Source organism: Cystoisospora suis, assembly GCF_002600585.1.
Source record: "Cystoisospora suis strain Wien I chromosome Unknown contig_3033, whole genome shotgun sequence".
NCBI classification, from domain to species: Eukaryota; Apicomplexa; class Conoidasida; order Eucoccidiorida; family Sarcocystidae; genus Cystoisospora; species Cystoisospora suis.
The window spans coordinates 10,311-33,272 of NW_027155828.1; the positions used below are offsets into that span (position 1 = coordinate 10,311).

General features: G+C 55.0%; 3 protein-coding genes across 3 annotated transcripts; 1 reads left to right on the forward strand and 2 right to left on the reverse strand.

Moving 5' to 3' along the window:
* Positions 1-200: 200 nt before the first annotated feature.
* CSUI_006078 (uncharacterized protein) lies at positions 201-12,514 on the reverse strand. Its single transcript, XM_068066243.1, has 15 exons — positions 10,265-12,514; positions 9,422-9,565; positions 8,653-8,876; positions 7,750-8,149; positions 7,122-7,240; positions 6,818-6,865; positions 6,251-6,339; positions 5,510-5,605; positions 5,035-5,143; positions 4,364-4,471; positions 3,770-3,834; positions 3,054-3,198; positions 2,122-2,237; positions 1,367-1,472; positions 201-958 (listed from the first exon to the last, which is right to left on the reverse strand). Exons 1-15 carry the CDS (start codon positions 11,946-11,948, stop codon positions 896-898), a joined length of 3,516 nt encoding a protein of 1,171 aa, XP_067921780.1. The 5' UTR covers positions 11,949-12,514; the 3' UTR covers positions 201-895.
* CSUI_006079 (uncharacterized protein) lies at positions 12,282-13,691 on the forward strand (the record flags this gene model as incomplete). Its single annotated transcript, XM_068066244.1, has 3 exons — positions 12,282-12,286; positions 12,375-12,651; positions 12,705-13,691. The coding sequence occupies 3 exons, from the start codon at positions 12,282-12,284 to the stop codon at positions 13,689-13,691; spliced, it is 1,269 nt and encodes a 422-aa protein (XP_067921781.1).
* A 1,201-nt stretch (positions 13,692-14,892) lies between these two features.
* CSUI_006080 (uncharacterized protein) lies at positions 14,893-22,545 on the reverse strand. The gene is made up of 3 exons (XM_068066245.1): positions 17,957-22,545; positions 16,543-17,318; positions 14,893-16,087 (listed from the first exon to the last, which is right to left on the reverse strand). Exons 1-3 carry the CDS (start codon positions 20,592-20,594, stop codon positions 15,623-15,625), a joined length of 3,879 nt encoding a protein of 1,292 aa, XP_067921782.1. The 5' UTR covers positions 20,595-22,545; the 3' UTR covers positions 14,893-15,622.
* Between the last annotated feature and the right edge of the window lie 417 nt (positions 22,546-22,962).

Consider the following 22,962-nt stretch of genomic DNA (forward strand, 5'->3'; position numbering starts at 1 on the left):
AGAGGCGATCAAGCATGTTTCGCATACTTCTTTTCTGGAGTCACCCATGCGGCCGAAAAGACGTGGACTGGCTACGCCTTATCAGTCATTCACAGCTGCTGATGTGAGGTCTGAGCGAGCAAGCCCACCACATTGAGAGCCTTCTTTCTGGACTAGCCACTCATGGCATCGAGATGAAGTGATTGTTCAGAGTGAGAACTTCGCGAAACAACAGTTAACCACAGAAAGTACACGAAAAGACGCGCCAAAGTGTCAACACCGGTAACTGTCGTGATGTAAAGTCAACTGCACGACCCTGATTCATATGCAAACAAAAACACTTAAAGAAGCCGCCGCAGACGACATGCTGAGCTGTGCAGGTGAATACGGATTCCGCACCCTCAACGGCACTGGCGCTGTATCCGAACCCATTTCTGTACGCACCCGGTATCAAAAAAAAAACTCGGAAACACTTTGACTGAAATGACCTCAGTACACTTGAGCGGAAAGCCGGCCGTCCTTACTGCCGCAACCTCTCGGTTTACGTATTATGCCAGTGTTCGATGCAAGCCCGGTATGGGAAAGGCCACCAGGAAAGCCACATGAGCTCACCAGTACACGACGCCACTAGCTGCTGGGCGTTTGACAGAATCCGAATAACTGCGCGGCAAAACCGTTTTTCTCTCGGCTCGCGATCCGAATTCCAGAATTTTTTTTTCGCATGTCCTCACGTGGCCGTCTCAATGAGTGACAAGAGCAGGAACTTTTCCGGTTAGGGAAATTCTGATATTTTGCTGTTCTGAGCGGGACAGTGCCCTTTCCTTTCTGATTCTTTAGCCGGACAGCGAAGAACTTCAGTTGCTCCTGTGCACGGCTTTTTCAGTGTGGGTCTGACCGACGCCAACCGCTCCACGCATTACACCTTCGTGCTGAACACGCTTTGGATTTTGAGCAACTGCTCTTCCTTCTGCTTCAACCGCTGTTCAGGACAGAGACACCGCCGTGACAGAGAAGGCTCTTACTTTGTCCATTGCGGTTACATCTAAGACGGAAGAGAGCGCTCTTGGCGTATCGGTAAATGACCTCCGCGACTAGAGACGTTCTCGCGGGTTTGCCTGCACGAACGGTCCTTGGATTTTGACAGCGACTCCACCGCGGGTCACGATGCGATGGAAACCACGGACTCGGACATGTGCCGTCACACCTTGTGGTCCTCCCGTCCTTCGGGTGTCGCAAGGTTTGCTTGGCAGAATTCGAGCCCCAACACAGGTTCCCCTCACGCACCCACAGCTAGGTCAAAATTACGCTGCTTCAGCAACTTCAACGTGGCTGTTATTCTAGGTGCCGACGGCGCGGCGCAGAAGCGACTGTCGTTTTTTTCACTTACACTCTCGAGATCCTCTGTATGAGTGGCCTGGGCCTTGAGTTTCTTCTTCATGCGCTCCAGCTCTTCCGAAAAGCTCTGGGCTCTGTCTGCCGCACTGCTAGCCAGCCTGAGAAGACCGAAAAATCTCCACTTCTATACAGAACCCAACCAGCCTCTTACCCCGACAACGCGCCCGCGCTACAGGGCGCTGGTTGTCCCACTCCAGCTCCTTCTTTGGGTGGCTGGACGTACAGCCGACCACCGGAGTACGATGAAACCTTGCCAGTCTCTGCCCCAGAAAAGCAAAACCCGAATGACCTTTCAGCACAACGGCAAGACTACAAGTCTCGCAAGGACAACGTGTGACGCGAATCTATGGAGAAAATTTGCGACGAAATTTCTCCCCCGGCACCGGGCACGAGAAGCAGATTCATCGCTCCGGACGACAAGGCGGCTGCGAACACCCCTCCGCTTCACGCGGCGCCTACGCATCCGGCGCTTCGTACGTGGGCTGGTGCCTGTACGGAGCAGCGTATCTGTCTCTTCGCCGGTACAGATGCGGGAACTGTAGCACGTGGCAGAACACGTCCAAGAGCCGACATCCAGGCCACAGCTTCGCAGATGGGGGCGTTCACTTTTTGCTTCATAAAAAGACTCCTGGGTTCTGAGGAAACAGCGAAGCTAACTCCGCTCTCTTCAGTTCTACTGGTCCCAGGGGCTGTCTGGTTCAAAATTGTACACGCAGGAGTTTGCGCGACCAATTTCTCTCAACTTACTCCTCGGCAGCTCTTCGCTTCTCCATTTCCTTTCGCAAGTCTGATCTAAGAGCGTCAACCTCTGTCTGCAGAGTCGTCGTCCGCGAAGCCATCTGCCCGGCCGCCTTGCCTGTATCCTATAAACCGAATACGGAGTGTGGATGGTATCAGTTTCACAAGACTGTCTATTGACGCGGGCAAGCCAAGCAATTATGGCAACGAGGGACCCTAGCTCCTGAGGACCACGTTCACACTTGCGCCAAATCAGAAACCCAACCTCAACCAATCAGAAACAATGTGCGGAGGTAGGCAGATCTGCAGAGTCCCCCTTACAAACAAAAACCTCAAGCGTGTCGGAAAGCACAGGTGAACCCCGAGTCGCCTATCAAACCAACAAACACGTGTTCACAGAAAAGTGAAAAGCGCGGGATCAGACAGTCTCTCATTCAGGTCAACACCCGTGCTGGGACACGCGCATGCAGCATCCACTCAACGACGGTGTTTTTTTCTTTTCCGCGAGCTCGAAGACGCCACGAATATGTGGTCGTCGTGGATATTCACTGATGCGACTCCCCCGGCGCGGACTGTGCTGCTAGGCAGATGCCGAAGAATGATATCTATCATGACGGAAGGCAGTATTAGGTTTCATGAACAGTCGAAAAGTAAATCTCGCTCGTAGTTTGCTTGCACGTGCGCTGGCTGCGGCCCCTGTAGCGGGACGTTTCTCCTTGCACCGCAGCAATCAGAAAGATCTTCCCCCCTTGAAAACCATCATACACAATTATAGTACACTCGTAACAAGCATCCACGACGGGTGTCCCGAACAACTCTCTTCAGCACGATGTACGAGAAACGGCAACGGCTCCTCTGCTCACGTGCAGACAGGGCAACGTTGTACGAGATGCTGCACAATCTCCTGCCAGCAAGTTCGCACCCGCATCTGCTCATCGTACCTCTTTTTCATGACGAAGCATGTCAAGCTGCTGCTGAAGCTCGTCGAGGCGCTCCCTCGCGTCATCGTTCTCCTTCACTTTCTCGCGCAGACGTTTCTGCTCGACCGTCAGTCTCTGCTCCCGATCTAAAAGAAGGATGAGCTGCCTGGAAGAAAGACGCATCGGCAATGGCCGACCGGTCAGAAGTGTCTACGTCACCGGGTATTAAGGGGGGGGGGGATCCCTCGGCGTCACCGAGACCGAGCCAAGCCAAACACGCTTTGTCCTGCTGAGGAGCGTTTCCATCTTGTCTTCCACAGAGAAGGAAAGAGTCAGCCAACCGCCCGTTCTGCCGTAGCCAGGTTTCAAGGAGTACCGGAATGGCACGAGATATCATCAGCTGCGCTCGTGATGTCCTCACACAGGAACAGCATCGGCCTGACTTGCTAGAGTCCTCTTCGGATTGATGAGCTGACAATGTAAAGCATCTTCTTTTTGTAAAGCTACCTTGATTCCAGGTCAGCGCCCTAGTAAGTACGACTCATTGGGAATATCGCGCTAGACTATCCGGTGGCTCTGCCGGCAACTTCTACGTAGTCAGTTAACGAGATGTCAGAGCTGAGACCGAGACAAGAGACGGATTACACACCTAAGACATCCCCTTTTGGCTGCTGGTTTACTTTAAAACTGCTGCCAGCGGCTTGCGTCTTCGCACTTCTGCACCCAGCCTGTCTCACTTGAAGAGTTTCTCCTGCTCCTCTAGTAGGCTTTCTTTGTCGTTCTGCAGCTGTAGGCAGTCCTCCTGAGCGTGCAGCGAGCCGCGAATGAGGTAACAATACAAGACCGTGCATATCTTCGATCGCCGCAAGATATCGAAGAAGGAAAGAGCCCCGCAGGAAGTCGCATACCCAAAACCGCAAGATCTTAGTCCCCACGACAGTAACAGTGTGCGGCGATGGCTGCACGGATCAGCGCATCGTAGTGAACGGACAACGGCGGCAAACTGAGGGGCGCCCGGCAATGTCTGCTGATCTGCGAGCTCGTACTGCCCTGACAGGAAATCAGATATGGTGCTATCGCCGAAGCTTCGCGAACGTCTAACATATCGACAAGTAACAGAAGTGACCAAGTTTTTCTCTCTTCCGACGTATTGACGGACACCGAAGACAACAAAAGAGATATCGAGAATCAGAACGCAACTGAGTACGACTGCATAACCAAGAGCTCATTGCGCACGGGACTGCCTGGAGCCGCTCGGAAAAGCACCCTTGCGAGAATGATGACAAGTCGGACAAAGGAATTGCGTGGCTCCTAGCTAAAGAAAATAGTACCTCGAGTTTCCTGGCTCTGCAGGAAATATCGTGAAACTTCTTCACGGACTCCTGATTAGCCGCAAGTAGTGCGCCACATCTCGTCTCCATGGAACACAGGTCATCCTTCTGAAGCACGAACAAACCCCAGAAAGCGTGAGTGAGGGACTGTATGGCAGGGCAAGCTAGACCCACCCTAGACCCCTTCTTTCCCCGAGACAGACACAAAGAACACAGCATCACTAGGGCCAGTGCTATGGAGCCGCAGCACGTCCCGGCCTTTTCCTCCGATCGAAGAATAGGAAACCCAAGCGGCCACGGTCGGCCAAGGTATTGTCCCTCGCTGGGAGACCATTGCCGTACAGTCATTTCACTAAGGGTTCTGCCTCAGAGGCTCCACGCTGAAGAGCAGGGTGGAAGGCAAAGTACAACGCGCCCGCCGTTCTGTCAGCTTATGCAATCCCTCACACCCGCGAAAGAGTGAAATCTTTCTTCGCGGAGCCGGACACAGTGGACTGGTGGTTTCTGAACAATACCTTCGTCAACATGCCTCTGCCAGCTGCTACACACGAGGACACCTAGACCCTTCGACACAACATCGCAGGTGTAGTGGCGCGCTCACATGACGTGCAGCGCGGAGGTCTCAAAATTGAATGTGCTCGTGGATCACTGGAGCTCTGCACCCACCGCACCTGTTTCTGGTTCAGGGCGTTGAGTGTCTGAATCTGTCTTTGTAGCTTCGTGCACTCCCCCTCGTTGCTAAGCTGCCGCTGCCTGTTCGTTGCCAGAGCCTCCTGCACCCTGACAGCCACAAAAAGAAACACCTTCACCCTTCTAGCAAACCACCCCGCTCAGGAGAACAAGACAAGCTTGATCAGCGAGTAAAAGACAACTCCATCATGTCACCATAGGTGACAGCCAAGCGGTCAAACCACAGGAACTTGGCTCGCGAGGAACTGTCGTTGGCGGTCGGGTCAGGACAGAAATGCCTTTCCTTGCTCCTGCAAATCCAGCGGACTGCGATAGAGTCGCTGCTCTGCACCATGCCTTGAATTCATACCAGCGAACAAACGAGCGCTGACACGCGTCGTTCAGCGCCGCCTGCTTTCTTGTACGCTGGTGCTTCTTTTACCCTACCAGAAAGTGGGGGGCCGTGCACGAACTCACCTCTTCAGTTTCTCTTCTTTGGTGTCCAACAGTTGTTGCAATTCGCTCATCATACCGCGAACTTCGCGCGTCTCCGCGTCACACTCGGTCCGTACCCTGAGTAAATTGTCAGGGGAACGTCACTCTTTACTATAGGACGTAACTCGGGATTTTCAACAAGACTTTCCAGTGAAGGCACAAAACAGCTGAAGTACACCCCTGTCAAACCCTTGTGGCATCACAAACCGTTTCTCTCGGCTGCCCACCACCATCGTTCAAGACCATTGACAGGCACATTCCTAGGAGGGTGTTGAGGGAAGTGCTGTACACCGAAGTTCGCTACCTACTCGCCTCGCAGCTCCCACGTACACGTTAAACACGGGAAAGCGGGCAACACTAGAGCTTTGTTCGTGAAACAACTCTGCAGCTACTGTCGACTACAGAAATGCATACTTAGAGAGCGGACGCAGAAGAAGGTCTCAATACGTCAGCCCGGAAACAGCTCGCTCGCTCGCTCGACCAGAAAAGAAAGCTTTACTCAGTCCTCGTGCTCCGACAGTGAAATAGCGGCTGTCAGTCCTCTAGCTCCAGGAGAGCGTAGCCTCCGCTGTATCCGCGAAAGAAAAGTGATATGAACTACCCCAGAAGCAAGCTCGGCTGACCAGCTAGACGCCTGAGAGTGTACTGCTAGGACAGCGCGCATTTCCCTGCAACTTGCAATTCAGTCGTTGTCTACCGAAAAGCATAGAGGATGAGCATCACCTAGTCAATTCATCTCTGTGGTGCTCCTTCAGACGACGCAGCTCCTCCTGTTGCGCTTGGGCTTCCTGCTCAGCCTTTGCCCTCTCTCTCTGCAGTCACAGACGGGCCACAAACTAACAAAGGGAGGCCCCTGGAGACCAGCCGCCGGACGGCCGGTGGAAGATTCATTCGGAAATGAGAAATCTAGCTGGACGTTGGACTGCACTATGAGTCACTGTTTCCAAGAAAACATCGCCCGTTCCAAACACCATCCTGCCTTCAAGGCACACCACCCGCGGCCTGCTGCGAAGCACTAGCTGCACTGTTGCCCGCGCGTTTCTCCCAACTGAGGTGACAGCGATCCGCCTACCTTGTCACGTACTTGACCTACTACACGTCCATGAAACTACGGGCAGACTTTTGTCTTCTTTCGTGCGACTGCCAAGCTTTGAGGTCCTGGAACTTGTCAACTGCTCTTTGTGAAGCTGGTAATCCACTCTATCAGCCCCCTCTTCTAGGGTTTCTGAAAAAATGCCCGTTATTCTGATGCCCATCCGTAGCTGTAAAGCCAGGTCAGTAAAGGCTTACTTGGTGGTCGGCCGTCGTGATCTTCATGAGCTTCCTTGCGTCCTCCTCCTGTCAACAAAGTAGGGTGGACAGTTTTGCAAAAAAAAAAGAAAGCTACGTTAAAACCCCTACCGGGCTACGAGCCCCCACCGGCCAGAGACAACTAGGTGACGACGCAGCGACAGTCCGCGACCGGAGTGTTCGCCCAGAACGATGATGTAGACGCAACTACTGTAAACCCCATAAAGACTCGAAGACGGGCTACAGACATGCCTCAGAACATTGCCACAACATATTTCCGCAGTCGAAGCTTTGGCCACCTCACCCGCGTCCGCGCCTCCGTGGCATCGTCTTCAAGTTCAACTTGACGTTCTCGCTGCAGGCGGGCCACATGCGCGAGCTCCTCTGCGAAAGCATCAAGGTCGACGCTTGCTTCCCAGTTGCCTGCCAAGGACCGCACACCGTTCAGATGAGAATTCCGAGTGGTCGCTCACAGAGAGCCAGAGAAGTGTGACGTCTTAGCAGGCGCCTTCGGCAAGGACGTATGCAGATGAACGGACAGGGCGCTTGGCTAAAAATTAGCATCCGCCAGTCCCTCCACGAGGGCTTGACAGAATGGGGAAAAATCTAGGCTAACGCGTTCTGGCTGAATCCAAGAAGCACAAGCAGGCAGGCGGTCGCTGATTGGCTCTAAGAAGCGTGCGAAGTCCCACGTCCGAGCCACGATGTGACAAGCTGGTCGTAGGCAAGCCAGCGCTGACCGGAAGCGGCTCAGGGCAGCTCAAGCCGCAGTATGTTGAGGACCCTTCAGACGCAGAAACAACGGAACCTGTCACACAAGTACGTGCCTAGCACTGCCCAGGGACAAGCCGCCTAGCACACACGCGTCAAACTGCGGGGAAAACACAAAGCCTCGTGAACCTCAAGACCGGACGGCGTCGCAGGACACTCACCATACGCAGGAGTGACAAGCGGTAAAAGCCTTGTGTAGAAGAGATCTCCCTTCCCCGGCAGGGACGCGACACTGCCTCGAAAGCCTGAAAGAAGGGAGGTACTGTCCCCCATAGGAGACAGCGGCGACAACAGATCTCCTCTTGGCGCCTCCGCGAGCGAAGAAACTGAAGCGAGGTCTTTGTCTTCGGAGGCCTCGACGGAGACACCAGCAGCAGAGCTGCTGGCCGTGCCGTTCGTAGCAACTGGTAAAAGCTCCGAAGAGGAGCCGACTGTCGAGCTGTCAGAGAAGGCAGAATGAGCGGGCCCGACGCCAAGCTCCGTTTTTTCCGAAAGAAAGAACGCGCAGACAGGAAGTCGGCGGTCAGCAGGGCTCGCCCCGCGGCGACGAGTAGCAAAAAACTGCGAAAACGCACGAGATACTCGCCGGGGAAGGTCCTCCCTGAAGCTGATGTGGAGCACGACCGGTGGGATTTTCCCTTCAGCTATTCCAGGTTATCTTGGAGAACTCGAAGGTGCTCACATAGTAGCATTCCCAGCCAGCGCATAATCAATATACGCTCGAGCTCCAGTTTCCGGTCAACTTCACAGCCAACAACAGAGAATATTGAAACACCATTCGGAAGCGCATCAGCCAGTTGGCAGGTGTGCGGCTAGAATAGATGTCGATGCTGCTCGGTAGCGACACAAGAAGGCATGTCATTCGAATCAGCGATAAGACACAGAGGAAAGTATCGTCTCGCGGACCACTACGAGATTTACGTGAGCAGGACCCAGAACGTGTCGCTAAATCCCCTATAGCAGAAGTAGGACCCTTTCAACGCTGCCGAGCTTTTCGAGGAAGTAGTACAGGGATTCCAACAACAAAAAGCAGTATGTGCACAAACAGGGCGTCCCTCAGATACCTCGGTATGTAGTTTGTAAACGACCAGGAGAACGCGCCTCTGTACCGTCGGGTCAGAGGACGACATAATCGCGCGCGCAAGCAGACGTAAGAGCGAGGAATCTTCCTGCCGGAGAGCGGCCAAGCCAAGCTGCCTCGAACGCGGGGAGCAGCGCGAGAAATCCACTATGAGATTCAGAGCCCACAACAGAGAGGGGACGTGGTCCGGGTCCGTTTGTTTAGCAGCTGCGTAGAGGAAAGGATGAGAGGACAAAGACGCGGTGCTGATACAATGGACAACGCACTAACGAAACCAGCACCCTGTAGACCAGAGTGGCCCGTGTTGAACGCACACACGGGGAGGCAACCACGCCAGCCGCGGAAGTGGGCTGACTTCACCGCCTGTGTAGTACCGAGAACCCCATCCCTAGCGCGACAAAGCGTAGACAGAACTAGTCGAGTCAACAGAATGTCAGTAAGAAGAGGAGACGATCACACTTAACAATGGCAGAGGATAGCGTCTCTCCTTTGGACAAAGAAGACTATAGTCGGGCTGCAAATATATCCCCATTTTTCCCACTGTCGCGCTGAGTGGACAGTGCTCGGTGTCTAAACTAGGACGCGCCAAGGAGTCGCCACACATGGAACAAGCAGCTATAGGACCCTTCGCCCGACGCCACTTCCTTTATGCGACAGAATAGCGAGACCGCGCAGATACGTGAATATGGTGGACACCCGGCCCATTCTAGCTGGCGTCTCCGCCTCTTCAGGTGCCGCACCGGGAGTCTTACTGTTCATAATCATGTCTTCTAGGAGCGTCTGCACCTCGGAGCCGAAGCTCGCCGATTCAGCCATTGTCACCAGCAGAGACAGGGAGGCCGCCCGCTTCTGCGATAGCGAGAGAGCATTCCGGCTGGCAAGGCTCGTGTTATCGACTGAGGCAACACAAGCAAGCAGAACAGACCCTCTCCACGGAGGCCTAATTACAGAGCACCTGGCACTATCCCAAAGTCACAATTTCCCGGGGCCACAAAGCTCTTTACGAACTTCAGGAACACGACTGGCGCCCTTGTTACTACCGCGTAGTCTTTCTTGCTGAACGAGAGGAGAGCCGCCCGAGGCCTACGCGGACGACGCTACAGGTTCACCGGCACACTCTGAGGGCTGAAGACGCACTGTAGTTCAGATGGCTCCCCGAGTACCTCTCGACTCCTGGACCCCCTGTTCGGATGAGTTGTCCCACTACTATCAGGCAATCAGAGATACGCACACCACACCCAGCGCAAGTTTCGCAAAATTCTACGAACGACTGTAACACGTACAACATTGTATTCTGCGTCGATGCTGCGGGAAATTCCGCTTAAGACGGTTAGATTTTGCTGAGTCGCAACAAACGATTATCGAAAAGACAGCACTGTCTAGTGCCCTGAGATGGTTTGAGAATGTGAGGTTCCTCTGAAGAGTCCAGAGCAACCGCCCGTCTCTCCAGCGCACAGAGGAATAAAGTCCGGTACTATGATCTACTCAAGCACGAAACTTGTAGGTGGACATGAGTTTCCGATTTGGACTGGGATCGGGGCGCGGCATCGGGCAGGCTGAGAGACTCTGTTCCAGAAGGAGTCTGGCATACACACTTGGATGGGCAGAAAGGACTCCAGCATCTTGGATCCGCGCAGGAACAGCAGCATCCAGAAGTGCCGCAAGCGTCTCCTTCCTCTCGCGCTCCGGGACATGGATCCCAAGAGGAGGAGTGTCGGAAGGCCGACTGCTTAGACAGATTTCCAAGAACGCCCCCATAAAAACGCGAGCCTCAGTGTACGGAGACACTGATGCCCGAAGGAGATGAGGGAAGTGTACGGCGGCGAACGAGAGTTTCGAAAGCTGTCGGCTGTGCTTGCTTCTGACTCTCGGATCGTCATAGCACGCTTTGGCCGGGTCGGGTAAGTCCGCGGGATTTTCATTCAGTTGGACCGCGACATGGTGCCGAAGTGATGACGACGAAATTGCAAGGTACGCCATAAGCTCAGCTACGGCAGCTAAAGGCATATGCAGGTCGGCGTGCACCAGCTCGCCTGCTGTGTACATACACGTGCCCATGAGACCCATGGCGCTGCCCAACAACTCTCTCTGTAGAAAATGAAGGAAGGTCGGGCTATCTAGCGCCTCTCTGAAGCAGTCGACTGTGGCGCGCAGCTCCAAGACATTGTGAGATTGCGTCCTGATAGAAGACGCTACTATGGAAAGGAGGTTTTGACTGTTTTTCTTGCTGTACCGCTTGCTGTCGGCTAGGGAGTCGGCTTTCGACGCACCTGGAGAGGAACTCTCCCGCCCTTCCTGAGCAGATTGAGATGCAAAAATCTTCCAAAGGCGGAGCGAGATGCCTATGGGAAGAGCTGAGGCGTGTACAAGGCATTTCGACGCCAATCGCAGAATTGACTTCTGCACTGTTCGGAAGCCACTGTGACTGCGGCCCCGCGAGACAAGCGGCACAGATTGAGAGAAGTTGTCGTATACCCCCAACAAACGTAAAAATCTGTCTTCAGAGCGATGGTTCCCGTGAAATGAAACAGGGAGTGCAGTAGCTTGCGTGGAGGAAGACGGATGCGGCTGTTCGCTTTTGGGTGTCTCCTCGCGCTGCCCGTGAGACTGAATGAGAGCTGACACAAAGAAGTGAAAGTCCAGGCCTGTTGGTGTACTCAAAAAGGCAGAAGTTGATTGATTTTCCGGAGCTGTATGCCTGCTGGTAAAAAAGTAAAGGAAGTCGAGGCAGGCGTCGAAAAATTCGCCAAGGCCGTTCGCAAGACACAGCCGACCACCTATCAGCAATCTGGCCTTCTCCACAGTGTCTGTCCATTTGATCTGCTGAGTCGTCTTGTCATACACGCAAAAGTGCGTCGCTCTCGGTGTAGACTCCGTTGAGCACAGGAACAGTAGAACGCGCACAGACCAAAGAACGGGACAGCGGTCGCGCTGACCTGAGACCTCTTCCCCCGTCGAAGTCCCAAAAAGCTCCGACACATAGTCGCGGAGTTCAGTACAAACGCAAGCTCGAGCCACCCTGGTGACCGCGCTCCGTAGTTCAACACCTGCAAGATACTTCTCCGTCTCCTCTCTGAGACGGCTGTCACTGTGGCTCTCAGGGACCTCCAAGCAGCTAGAGATACGTGCTTCAGCCCCGCTAATGAGCTTGACTGAAGAACGGAGGCTTTCTAAGAAAGCCGAGCGCTCTTTGAGCCGCCACAACTCGTGGTACGGCTCCTGCGGTAGAGTATCCGGACAGGCCGGCCCAGCAACCTCGGCTTCCGAGCTGGCCGCCATTTCTGCAGCGCGGAGCGTTGTTCACCACACAGGAATTCTCATCTTGCCAATTCCGGGGGAATCGGGAGAGGTCAGATCCCAAATGTTTGTGAGTGCCCCTTGCCTCTCCCGGGCCCCGTGCTCCACAGCTGAGACCTTAAAACCAAGCGACAAGGGGCAGACAACGATCATCAGTGAACAAGGAAACATTTCAAGCAACCAACACCAGAGAACCTCGTACGACCAAGGAACGCTGCCTTTAAACCGTATGTACAGTAGGCAGTACCATCAGACAGCCACATGCAGACACTCTCCAAACTGTAATTTTGCTGCTTCAAACACCTTTGAGGACGCATGCGGTGTTGTCGAGCAACCGGCCCGGCTAGATTGAAACCTACTGAGCGCAGTCCTTGACACGGCGTGCACAATGCTTACCTTCGCGTCCAGAGCCATGACTGTCCTTTTCTTTATCTGGGCGGCAAGATCCACTGCTCTGGAACCTGCCGGGGAGGTGACTGATGAGAGCGCCCATACAGCGCCTCCTGCCACTACAGAACCAGCCAATTCTCCACCAACGGACTACGGGCAACCCCATACTGTACCTGAGTCCAACTACGTGCCTCCAGTCCCCCGCAAAGAAAAGCCGCAGCGTATTTTTCGCCACTTCTACTGCTGCCCAGAACCCCACTGCTGCGACGTGGAGAAAATGGTTGTCAAGAGTCAAGTAAGCACACGTCACACCTCCTTCACAGCACAGCAGTGCCACGTTTTATGCAGGGCGAAGCTGAAGGAGAGCTGGCTAAAACTGTTGCCGCGGCGGCTACTCTTGGAGCGGAACAGGCGGAGTATGAAAGAAAAGCAAGCGAGCACCGGCTAAGCAGTGCCGACAAGGACGAGGAGGCGGCAGTGAGCATAGTGGGTGCGCAGGAAGAAGCAGCTGTGCGGCTGGCTGAGGCTGTAAGTAGGCACTTGAGTACTGCCGTGGAGCTGGGATTAGCTTTTCGTGTCGCGCAGAAAGTAAAGGCTCTTGACGAGGAGCTGGCACATCTGCAGCAAACCGACCAGAAGATAGAAAAAGACGAGGAAGCCTTCAACGAGAAGCTCGTTGGGCGGAAAGAGGCGGAGGTCACAGCTGCAGAAGACGACCTCCGGGAACTTCAGACTGAAAAACACAAAATTGCTGACTCCATTGACACAGAAGTTGAACAAATAGAAAAGGAGGAGAAGGAGAGCGACCTGGACGTAAAACTTTCGGAAGCCCAAGAGGAACTGCTCGCTGCTGAGGACCATGCTGAAGAGGCGGACTTACGGAAAAGGATTCACGAACTAGAACGAGAGGCACAGGAAGCGGAAGCTGCAGGGCTCCGTCACAAACTCAGGGAGAAGATGTCAAGCGTGCAAAACGAAGCGAAAGATGCAGCTGTCCGGGGAAGGGCAGCCCTGCAGAATGCAGAAGAAGTTCGAGAAGGCATACACATCGAGCACCCCAACGTGGGGGCCACGGAGCAGGCAGTCATGGACACAATACGAGAGAACGAGCATGAGGCTGAAATCGAGGAGCACGAGGCGGAAAGCGAAGAGGAGGTAGCTTCTGTAACCGAAGCTGCGGAAGCCGAAACAAGCGGCCAAGATGCCAAGGAAGACCAAGAGACGGCACTACTGCGAAGAACAACCGTTCCACGGAGACCTGCACCCACGAGGGTGCAACAGGTACGTGCGACTTCCGTATCTGCAAAGATATTTCTACTACACTCTGCTGGATAGCAGGTTGGACCTCATGACGTAATGCCCGGTGTGCATTTACAACGCCGCGCCCAACGCCGATACATACGGCCACACGACTGATGTTTGAGAGACCGCTTCGGTGGGGGCAAGAAGGCTCCACTGTCAACCTCAGGAACCTGAGGTTGGGGTGGCCCGGTCAAGCACACGGGTGTCTCCCGAAAACGCAGGCATTCCTCAACCTTTGACAAGAAAAGGTCCCTTGGGCTGTACGTAGCTTAGCAGACCCCAGTTTGCAGCTCCCCGTTGTCGACCCTGCGTTCGCTTTGAAAATCCCTAGCTTTAAATGTGACGCCCTTTTCTTGTATCACTCCTGGGCGCGTACTTTTACATTGACACATCAGTCCCTATACTTGAACACGTGGCCCCTACACCTCTGTCCTGTCCGTTCATGTGCATGTTCAGTTAATGAAGACAGCTTTATTCTGCCTTGACTCTATTAAATACTTCACTCCGGTGCACTTCTGCTCTCGGGCTGGTTTGCCCTCGAAAGGCACACCTGGCCGCGTAAGCCGCGTTCTGGTCCGCGGCTTCGACTCGTCATTTTGCCTGGCCTCCGCCATTCTTGTTTGTCTGTAGCTAACGGAACGCGTCAGATACATAGAGTGCCTATCTAGGCTCCTCACGGTACATGCCTAGCCTGGGTAACCAGCTTTCATGCGTTGCTTGCGGCTGGACTTGTTCTGGGTCACCTATCAGCATGCCTGCCCCCGCAGTGTCTGCTCAATACAGGGGTGCAGTCGCCCCAATGTGTAACTCCGGTAGCTGTAGAGTGTAGTTGTATTTTTGTATGATTGGCATCCGTCAGCAGTCGGGTGCTCCCTGGCGCCTGCACTGATTCCCGACTTCTGCTACGGCTCCTGCTCCTCCCTTGGTCGAGGGCGTCCTGCCGCTGCCTCCTTCGGCCGATTTCCTTGATACCGACGCCTCTAAGCCCTGTGCGGGGCACTGGTCAGCATCGATGCATTGGAAAACATGTGACTTTACTGGAGGCCTCTCTGCTCCGCAAACTAAACGACGGTGCAGGGACGATGCATACATTCCGCGGATGCGGAAACAGTCTGCGGTTGTTGTGCCCGCCACCGACAGCATGGGAGACAGCTCTCTGAATCTCTATTCGCATTGCGATCACGAGACAACAACCTTGCTCAAGGCGGGCGGGGAAAGACAAACCCGCCGGAAGCCGCTTCCCTCAGATCCCCAACTCCATTTCGAGAAACAACTTTTCTGAACAAGACAATGACGGCAAGAACAACCCCAACATCTTCGGACATGTGCGGCGCCCTAGCCAAAGCTTCTGACTACGGGAAGGGGACCAGTCTGCATTGCCACAAGTATTCTCTGGAAAATGAGAGCGTTGACCTGCAATTATATTCCTGACACATTCGCCTGCCTGTTACCCGGTCGTCACTTCAGCTGGGTCTCACTTCCCTGATCTACGTTCAGGTCAACGACCAGCCTGGCCCCCGTTGCTGACCAGCGCGACAACAGAAAAAGGGACTGGTCGAAAAGTAGCCCCACACCTAGTGCAGCAACTAGAACTACACCCCAGAGGTTGCTCTTCCTCTTTCGGTACTTTCGTACGTCAGCGTTCTCTCGGCTCCATCGTGATACACTTTCACGGCTCCAGTGCTTCCCCCTTTCTGCGTGTCCTCGGACAGCTGCTCACGACAGTAGCTGTCCACTTTGCAACTAACACTGTCGCAGACACCCAGTTTACACATCCTGCGTCGTTATTCGCCCACAGCGGCATATCCAAATAGTACGGAGTCCTCAGCTCCCCATTGCCCGGCCTTTGGCAGCAGATTGTCGCAGGATCTGCAGGTCTTGCTCTTCCGTTTCTTGGAAGGCGTTGCCTTTTCCGGCGAGCAGCCGTCCGGATGTCTTCTTGGTGCGCTGGGGCGTCCCAGTCTTCAAGAGCTCCCTGCAATGTCCACCTGAGCCTGAATTTCCACAGCTCTCCGGGCCTGTGCTGGGCGGTCACACGTTTCAGCACTGGAAAGCATGTCTGCGACAAGTTCCAGTGACTGTCGCCATTCGGCGACGTCCTGTTGCGTCGCACCTTTTGCCCAAGACAGAAGAGCGCCCAGCAACAAGATAGCGTCACCCCCTTCCCGGCCGTGCCCGTCTTGCCGCACTGTTCCTCGGAGCATCTCTTCGGCCAGATGGTCCAGATGATCAGCCGCAGACTCTCCGTACCCGGCAGTTCCGAGACAAGCCCCAGCGGGCCATGGCTGGAATCGTTCACCGGGCTGTTTCACCGGTTGCTTTGTCTCACTGTCGGCGGCATCGTTGTAGTTTACTATTGTATGAACGGTTCTATCCAGTCCCTTGCCCACGTGACAACTGAAAGCGGGAGAGCCGTAGGACGTCTCGCCCTGATGAAATACAACACAGTCACACATGGGACACGACTAGTCAACCGGGACTTGCCCAGCACGGCGTTCGGAACAACACCGGAGCAGCGAACGCAGCCCTGCGTCAGATACATCGCGCTATGCTCCTTTTCGTTCTCGGACACACTCTAGGTACATGTGACACGGCCTCTAGTGCCGTCAATCCCATTCACGGAACAAGGCACCAGAACATCGGCAAACGGTTTCCGTATGACGATGCCTGAACGCCACACCACACCGCACTGGTATGAAACGATTCCGGTGTTCTTTCTGCCCGGGATGGACAGCTCTGGGACGCTGGTGAGCTTGACTGTACACCTCCACAGACATTCTGCTGTCCGCTGAACGCCTTCTCTGGAAGTCCCCTCGCATCTAACGCGGAAACTTCGCACACTTTGGCCAATTTTAGCAGGAACAACGCTGCCAAGGGAACTCACTGGTCGGAAGCCATTGCAGGACACCGAAGAACTGTCATCCTTCTCGGGTTCGCCTAGGCACTGCCGTAGCACCTTGTGGAAGGGACTTGCCTGGACACCAGCACGACGGAGTGAGCCAGGTAAGATCTCCGCTTGCTCTGAAGTCGCGCTCTTGAAGCTGGAATCTACGCTCTCGTTGTCAGGGAGACCGTGTGCGGACGTGTCCGGCTTGCCCTCCTCGTGTCCGTAACCAGCTGCCGAGAAGCGTCGCAGTTCGCCGTCACGGCCGCGACTGCACTCTCTCTCACCCCCTACCGTCGTCCCGTCGGCGGTTGTCTTCCGATAGCGCTGAGTCTCCAAGAATTCTCGTATGTGTTCAACACTTACGACGAGATCCGTGGCATCTGGCATTCTCTCCGCGCTTGGCCACCGGCTGAAACTTTGACTGGCCACTCCGCTGTGAATGTCGAGTTTGTGAATGCTCGAAACGACTTCAGAAAGTCCCCGATCTACTCCTTCGCTTGGGCCGCTCGAAGTGTTCGTCGCGTGTGATTCCTGAGCCATCAATCGTTGTTTGCCAGTCACCGTCGCATGCGCATCTGCTGTTTGAAGCCTCGCCTCCCGCCCAAGCACCATGGAGCACGGGGAGGGAGGTGACGCCAAGGAGAAGGGCGGTCCGGTTGCGCTTTTCTCGGGGACGAGCTGCTTGAGGAGCATGAACAATTTGGCCTCTTCACATGTCCCTTCAAGATCACTCGCCCCAGTAGCACCAAGCTCAGAGCGGACAGTCGCTGTTTCTGTACAGGGAAAGCGAGAGTTGGAAAAGAAAGATAGATTACAGACGCTTCAGAAAAAGCTAGAAAGAGCCGGGTACCATGCCGCTCCATGTACCGGTGCACTACGCCTGAAGCACGTCTGCCCGACTTCTTGCGGCAGTATCGATGTGCCCTTGCGTTGCAATCTACGCTTCCGGTTCCCGTGCCAGCAGAGGTCCTCCCACCGACATTCACGTGCCTCGCACCCCAATACCTTGCCCACACCCGCGTCCCTGCGTGCGGTGTAGGCAATGCCAGATGAGTCAACAATCTGGAGTTGTCAGACATGATCTTTCGTATCACACCGCTTGCTACCCATGCTCTCATGACACCGTGCGCGCGACTAGCCTGTTTTCGCCCCGTGTGACCCTCAGTACGGAACGGACACCCTCCACTGACGACTAGGAGGGACCGTCGGTCGGTCGCGAGGTCCCACTCAGCAGTCCATAAACCGTCTGTACACGTCGTCTGCGCCAACGCACCGTTGGGTAGACAAGGGGGTGACGTAATTACGCCACCACCACAAAGGTCCGCGACGCCGTATGTACACGAAATCTCCCCCGGGATCCAGCATTGCCTACTAATGGATGACGTCTTCTCAGGTATCTTCCCATTCTTACCTTGAGCAAGTGAATAATCTGCCTGGCTTTCCGGCTGCTCCCTAACATCAACCGTGCAGTTTTGACCTCCGCGTGGTTCAGCGCACAACACATTGGTGCCAACACCAGCAAGAGGGGAAGTGGGAGAAAGAGATTGGGTTTCCGCAGACACTCCAGCTGTTGGTGTGGTGGGCGAAGATGTAAACGTTGTACTTTCTGACCAGGTTGTCTGCAGAACCTTTCGTCGCGTTACCCGGCCACAGAAATCCTCCAACGCTGCCGTACACCGGCCGCCCAGAGAGGCGCCTTCGTTGTTTAGCTGAGGGTGTCGGCCTTGGTCTGGACGTTTCTCGATGCAATCTACAGTTGCCGCACCGCAGGAAACAAGCTGCGCCGGTCGTTTCTTATCTCGATCCACGATCACGGAGACGGTGCCCGAGGTTCCACAGATTGGAGTAAAGGTTTCTGACTCAATCCCATTCAGCTCGCAGCGCCTGTTGCTTGGCTCTTCTGGACCACAGGAGCTCGACATCTCGGCGGCGTCGGTTTCTTGACTACGACCTCTACCACGGGACGACTGGGCAAAACTACATTGCCCGCTTCCGCTATCCAGATGCTCCATAGTTATTTCAGGATTCTGCAAGTCAATTGCTGCGTGCCAGTTTGTCCCTTCCGGAGTTGGGGACCTACAGGCAACCCGAGGAGAAGTTGCTTCGTCCACGTCCCCGCCGACAGTTGGAGCACCTGAGGTAGGGAGCGACGTTTCAGAAGACGCCCCACCTGACTGCGCCCACTTCTCCACACGGTGCCTATCCATTGTGACCCGTTTCTCGTGGGACCCTCCCCGGCTGAGGTCAGTACTCTCTCCACCTGTTCCCACGCAGACGCCAGTTGACTCCTTACTCCACGCTGTACTCCATTCTTCCTCTGAGCTTGCCGGAGGAATTTCAGACACGTGAGCGTCGGCGCAACATGAGTTACCTTCATCTGCCGTCACGCAGCTACCGCCCCCGACTGCTGAGGTTGGCGAATCAATTGAACTGGGGCCGGAGCCCTTGCCCCAGAAGAAACTTTCTCTCCCAGCGAAACAGGGAGAGATGTGCTGCGGCAACTGTGAAACGCTGTTTAGCAACGGCGGCACTTCAACAGGCGCTGCCACATCCTCACCTGCTCGTCTTCCTGTTTCACCTTCGACAGTCGCTCCCGTAGCCCCCCGACGGGAGCTCTTACTCAGCCTTGGTCGACTTTGGGCTCTGAGGGATTTCCTACCGGCATGAATTTGTGACTTCGGGGTAGGGGAACCGGTACATCCGTGGGTGCTTTCTTTCCTCCCTCCCAGTCCGCTCCGTTGCGTAGAATTCACCGTGTGTCTGTGTGGCCGGCCTCTCCTGCACCCGCTTCCTCCACGTCCTCCAGCATTCACCGCTTCGCTCTGCCCATTAAGCACAGCTTGAGTGTCAATACCGAAGTCTGCAGCTAACTGGTGTAGGCGGCTCACCGTGAAAAATGGGAGCTTGGAAATAGTGCTGTTGTACTTGTCTCGCAGTAGACCACTGTAGTACACCACATCCGTATGATACCTGCTTCGGATGCGATCCAGAACAAGCTGACGGCCTGCGGCTCCCAATGCAGGCACGAAACGATGGGAGCCAGGCACTCCAGCACTTGCTCCCGCCTTCAGGGGAGTGCCGCGAGAATGATTCGGCTGTGCAACACGCTGTCTCGATCCCTTCTTGGATGCACGTCCCGATACACCCAGTCCCTGAAGAGGTTCCGGACTGACACTCCGCTGCCACTCCCCTGAAAGCGGCACCGACATCAGTGCAGTCGGTCTCTCTTTGGAATCTGCGTACACGCCCTGACTCCCCTGTTCAGGTCGTAACGAGTTGGTAACCTCATATGCGCTGCAGTCGTCCTTTTCCAAACACTGCGTCGCAGAGCACTGGCGCTCCAGTGATGTCGATAACTCCCTGTCACTTTCACCACCGACTTCGTGCAGTTGCAAGGCGCTGTACCAAGACGAGCCTGAGCTTTCGGGGACCATCGGCTCCTCCATTTCAGATCCGAATTCGCCAACACCCGACCAACTCGATTTCTTCGAGATGATTCCCGATGCATCGTTTAGCCGGCTCGCTGATTCGCTCGCAAACGTGTCTCCCCTCGACTCTTCAAGGCAATTCTGAACTGACGAAAATCGACCGAAGTTCGCCTGTCGCGGCTTCTCGATGCTGTCATGTTGATGGCCTGTTCGGTGTATGGAGTCATCACTCCAGTGCTCAAATAATTCAGGTTGGGAGCGCGCTCTGGGTGAGTACGATTCCATTTCCTCCTTTGGGCACTGTGAGGAACTGTCGCGGGTGTTGCTGGCTTTCAGGGGTTCCGCTCTCGGCTCCGCATGGGCGGAGGAGCCCTCCATTCGTTGCGAGCCCGCCCCTTCGCACACCTCTGGAGGAATTGAAATGCTCAAGAAGTCTGACCAGAACGAGCGATTATCCGCGCGACAACTCGAGCTCCTGACGGTCTGGTCATCAGGTCGTACATCCTGCACGTCCTTGCCCTCTCTTTGGGGACACCTGACGCACCCCCACACATCAGCGCCCTCCTGACTCTGTTCACTAGCACTCATTGCATCCGAGCACGTCCCCTTCTGCTTTTCCATCTTATCGTGCGGCGTTCTAGGACTTCGCTGTGGCCCAGAAGCTCGAAAAAAAAATGGCTCTGCAAACGTGGCCGCTCAGGTCAGCCAGGCGCTCGCCGTATGGTCACGAAATGAACCACATCAACTCCGAGAGAAGGAACGAAGAGAAATTTTTCAAATGCAGATGAACTGACACGATAATTTCGCACCTGTGTCGTAGTGTTCCTAACGCGACATACAGTTGGGCTGCACTCAGGTTTGCACCCACAGCTTCACCTGAAACCTGGAATTCCTGAGATCCAGTGGCGACCCCAGAACATCTCTACTTTTGCCGGACCACGCAGCGCACAACATCAAATGCGGGATGACAAAAGGCAACTCAGCTGCCCTCTCTATTGTCCCGCTGGCGCGCCTTAGCCGTGGAGTCGAGTACTAGACAAGTGAGACACTCTGCGTCGAAAAGGGGAGTCCTCCGCGAACCACTCACACGTCCTCAGGCGGAGTCTTCAGAAACGACCCGACCGGCTTCTGTCAATCAGGTATCTGTCGGGCCCAACGCCTCTGACGGCAAACTTCTTCACGGTGACACCCCAATCGCTCTGTAGCGCGGAAACATGACTGCTGTGCGCCTCCCAGCCGAACATGGTCTCCCACGGACTGCCGGGAGGCTCCGAGTCTAATATCACCTACTTCCCGGCTCCAAAGATACTGCTGGACGCAGAACGCCAAGAGGACGGCCACACCGAGCGTAGCGGAGGAGGGAGCGCTTCCCGTAAGGGTACGGCCCGGTTCTATATAAAAACGCTAACCCGAGGCGTAGACAAAATGCCAATTACTCAATCACAGAAACAGGGTCCGAGCTCGATTCGCCTTGCCGCTGTTTCCCCCGACTCCAGGGCTCTGGACGTGCCGCCGGTGAAATCGAGTGGCAGACGATACCAACGGTTGGGACGTGTCTGCAGAAAGGGAAATCACCAAATATGTGCTCAGCCGGAAAGACCGACGCACGGGAGTCAGCAAGAACCACGGCAAGGAGCATTTAAATCCAGTGAGCTCGATTGGGAAGGCCTGACTGGCTGCGTCGCCAACAGACAAACGCCACGGGGGCGAGACTGCCGACAGGCGCGTGGTGACGGTAGCCGTAGAGGATGCCGCACATGGGGAACTTTACCCCGCCGCGGAAGAAAAGGTCACGGAGTAAAGTCAGCTGTCTTCGAGACCCTGCCTTTCATAAGATAGCCGGGATTCACGAATTCACGCATCCGACCGTATGCGGATCTCACATACCGAGCCTGGCGGACTGTACACTCCTTCAGGGTGTTACCGGTAGCTGGTTACTCCTTTGTCGGGCAACAATTCTTTCTGTAAGGTCGTCGCACACAGCCCCGCTTGCCCTTGGGCTTGCCCGAGTCACCAAGGCCGGTCCAGGTTCGCAAACCTGGAAGCCACGAGGAGAACTTGAGAAAACAAACAAGGCTTCAAAAGGTGCAAAATAGCAAATGAACTTCTGCCCAGCTGTAAGTAATGCAACAGTTTAATAAGGACTGCCAGTTCCATCGCGGCCGGCCAGTGCGCCGGTACGACTCCGGTCCAGGTCTGACAGCTCGCTGTCCCCTACCGCGGCCGAGAGTGTGGGCAAGCCACGGACAGTAAACAGTGTGACGACTTTTCCTAAAAAAGACTGCTTCATCACGTTCTAGGCGTTGGAGAAGAACATATTACGAAAATGCAGCCAACATGGGCGGAAACTTGACCCCACTACAGAAAGAGCGTCGATGGACAAACATCGTGAGTGCCTCGCCAGAGCGGGAAGCACTCGCGCTGCGAAACAAGCCCACGGGTGCGGTGGTCCCGCGACGACCGAGTTGAGGCCAACCGGGCTTCGAATGCACATTGAGACAAGATGTCATCAGCGCTGAGGAACATCATACTCCAGCGCTGCTCAGACCACCCACACACCAACCGGTCCCTGCTGGCCGCTGTGGACAGCTTTTGCTACCCGGTCGTTCGCAGCTGCAGACTCTGTTGCGGCTTGTCCGCGCCGTTCGGAGCGACGCCCGCCCACACTGGTGCCGGACTGCGGTTACATTCGACGGAACCCGTCCTTCACGAGCGGAAGCTGTTCGGAGACACCGATCTCATTCGTACGCTGCAATTCCAAACCAAAAACAGCAGTGGCCGAGTCAGCTGCAAGCAAGGATGCGGCCACGCACACGACGCAAGTAATAGGTATGTACCTCCGTACTACGACCGTGTCGACTAGACAAGAACGCACACATGACTCGCTGATTTACCGACGAGACTCACACCGGCGCTGCCTGTAATGGACGCCGCAATATCTTAACAAGTTTATATCTGTCTTGTCACCGAAGCACAACACGTGTCACAG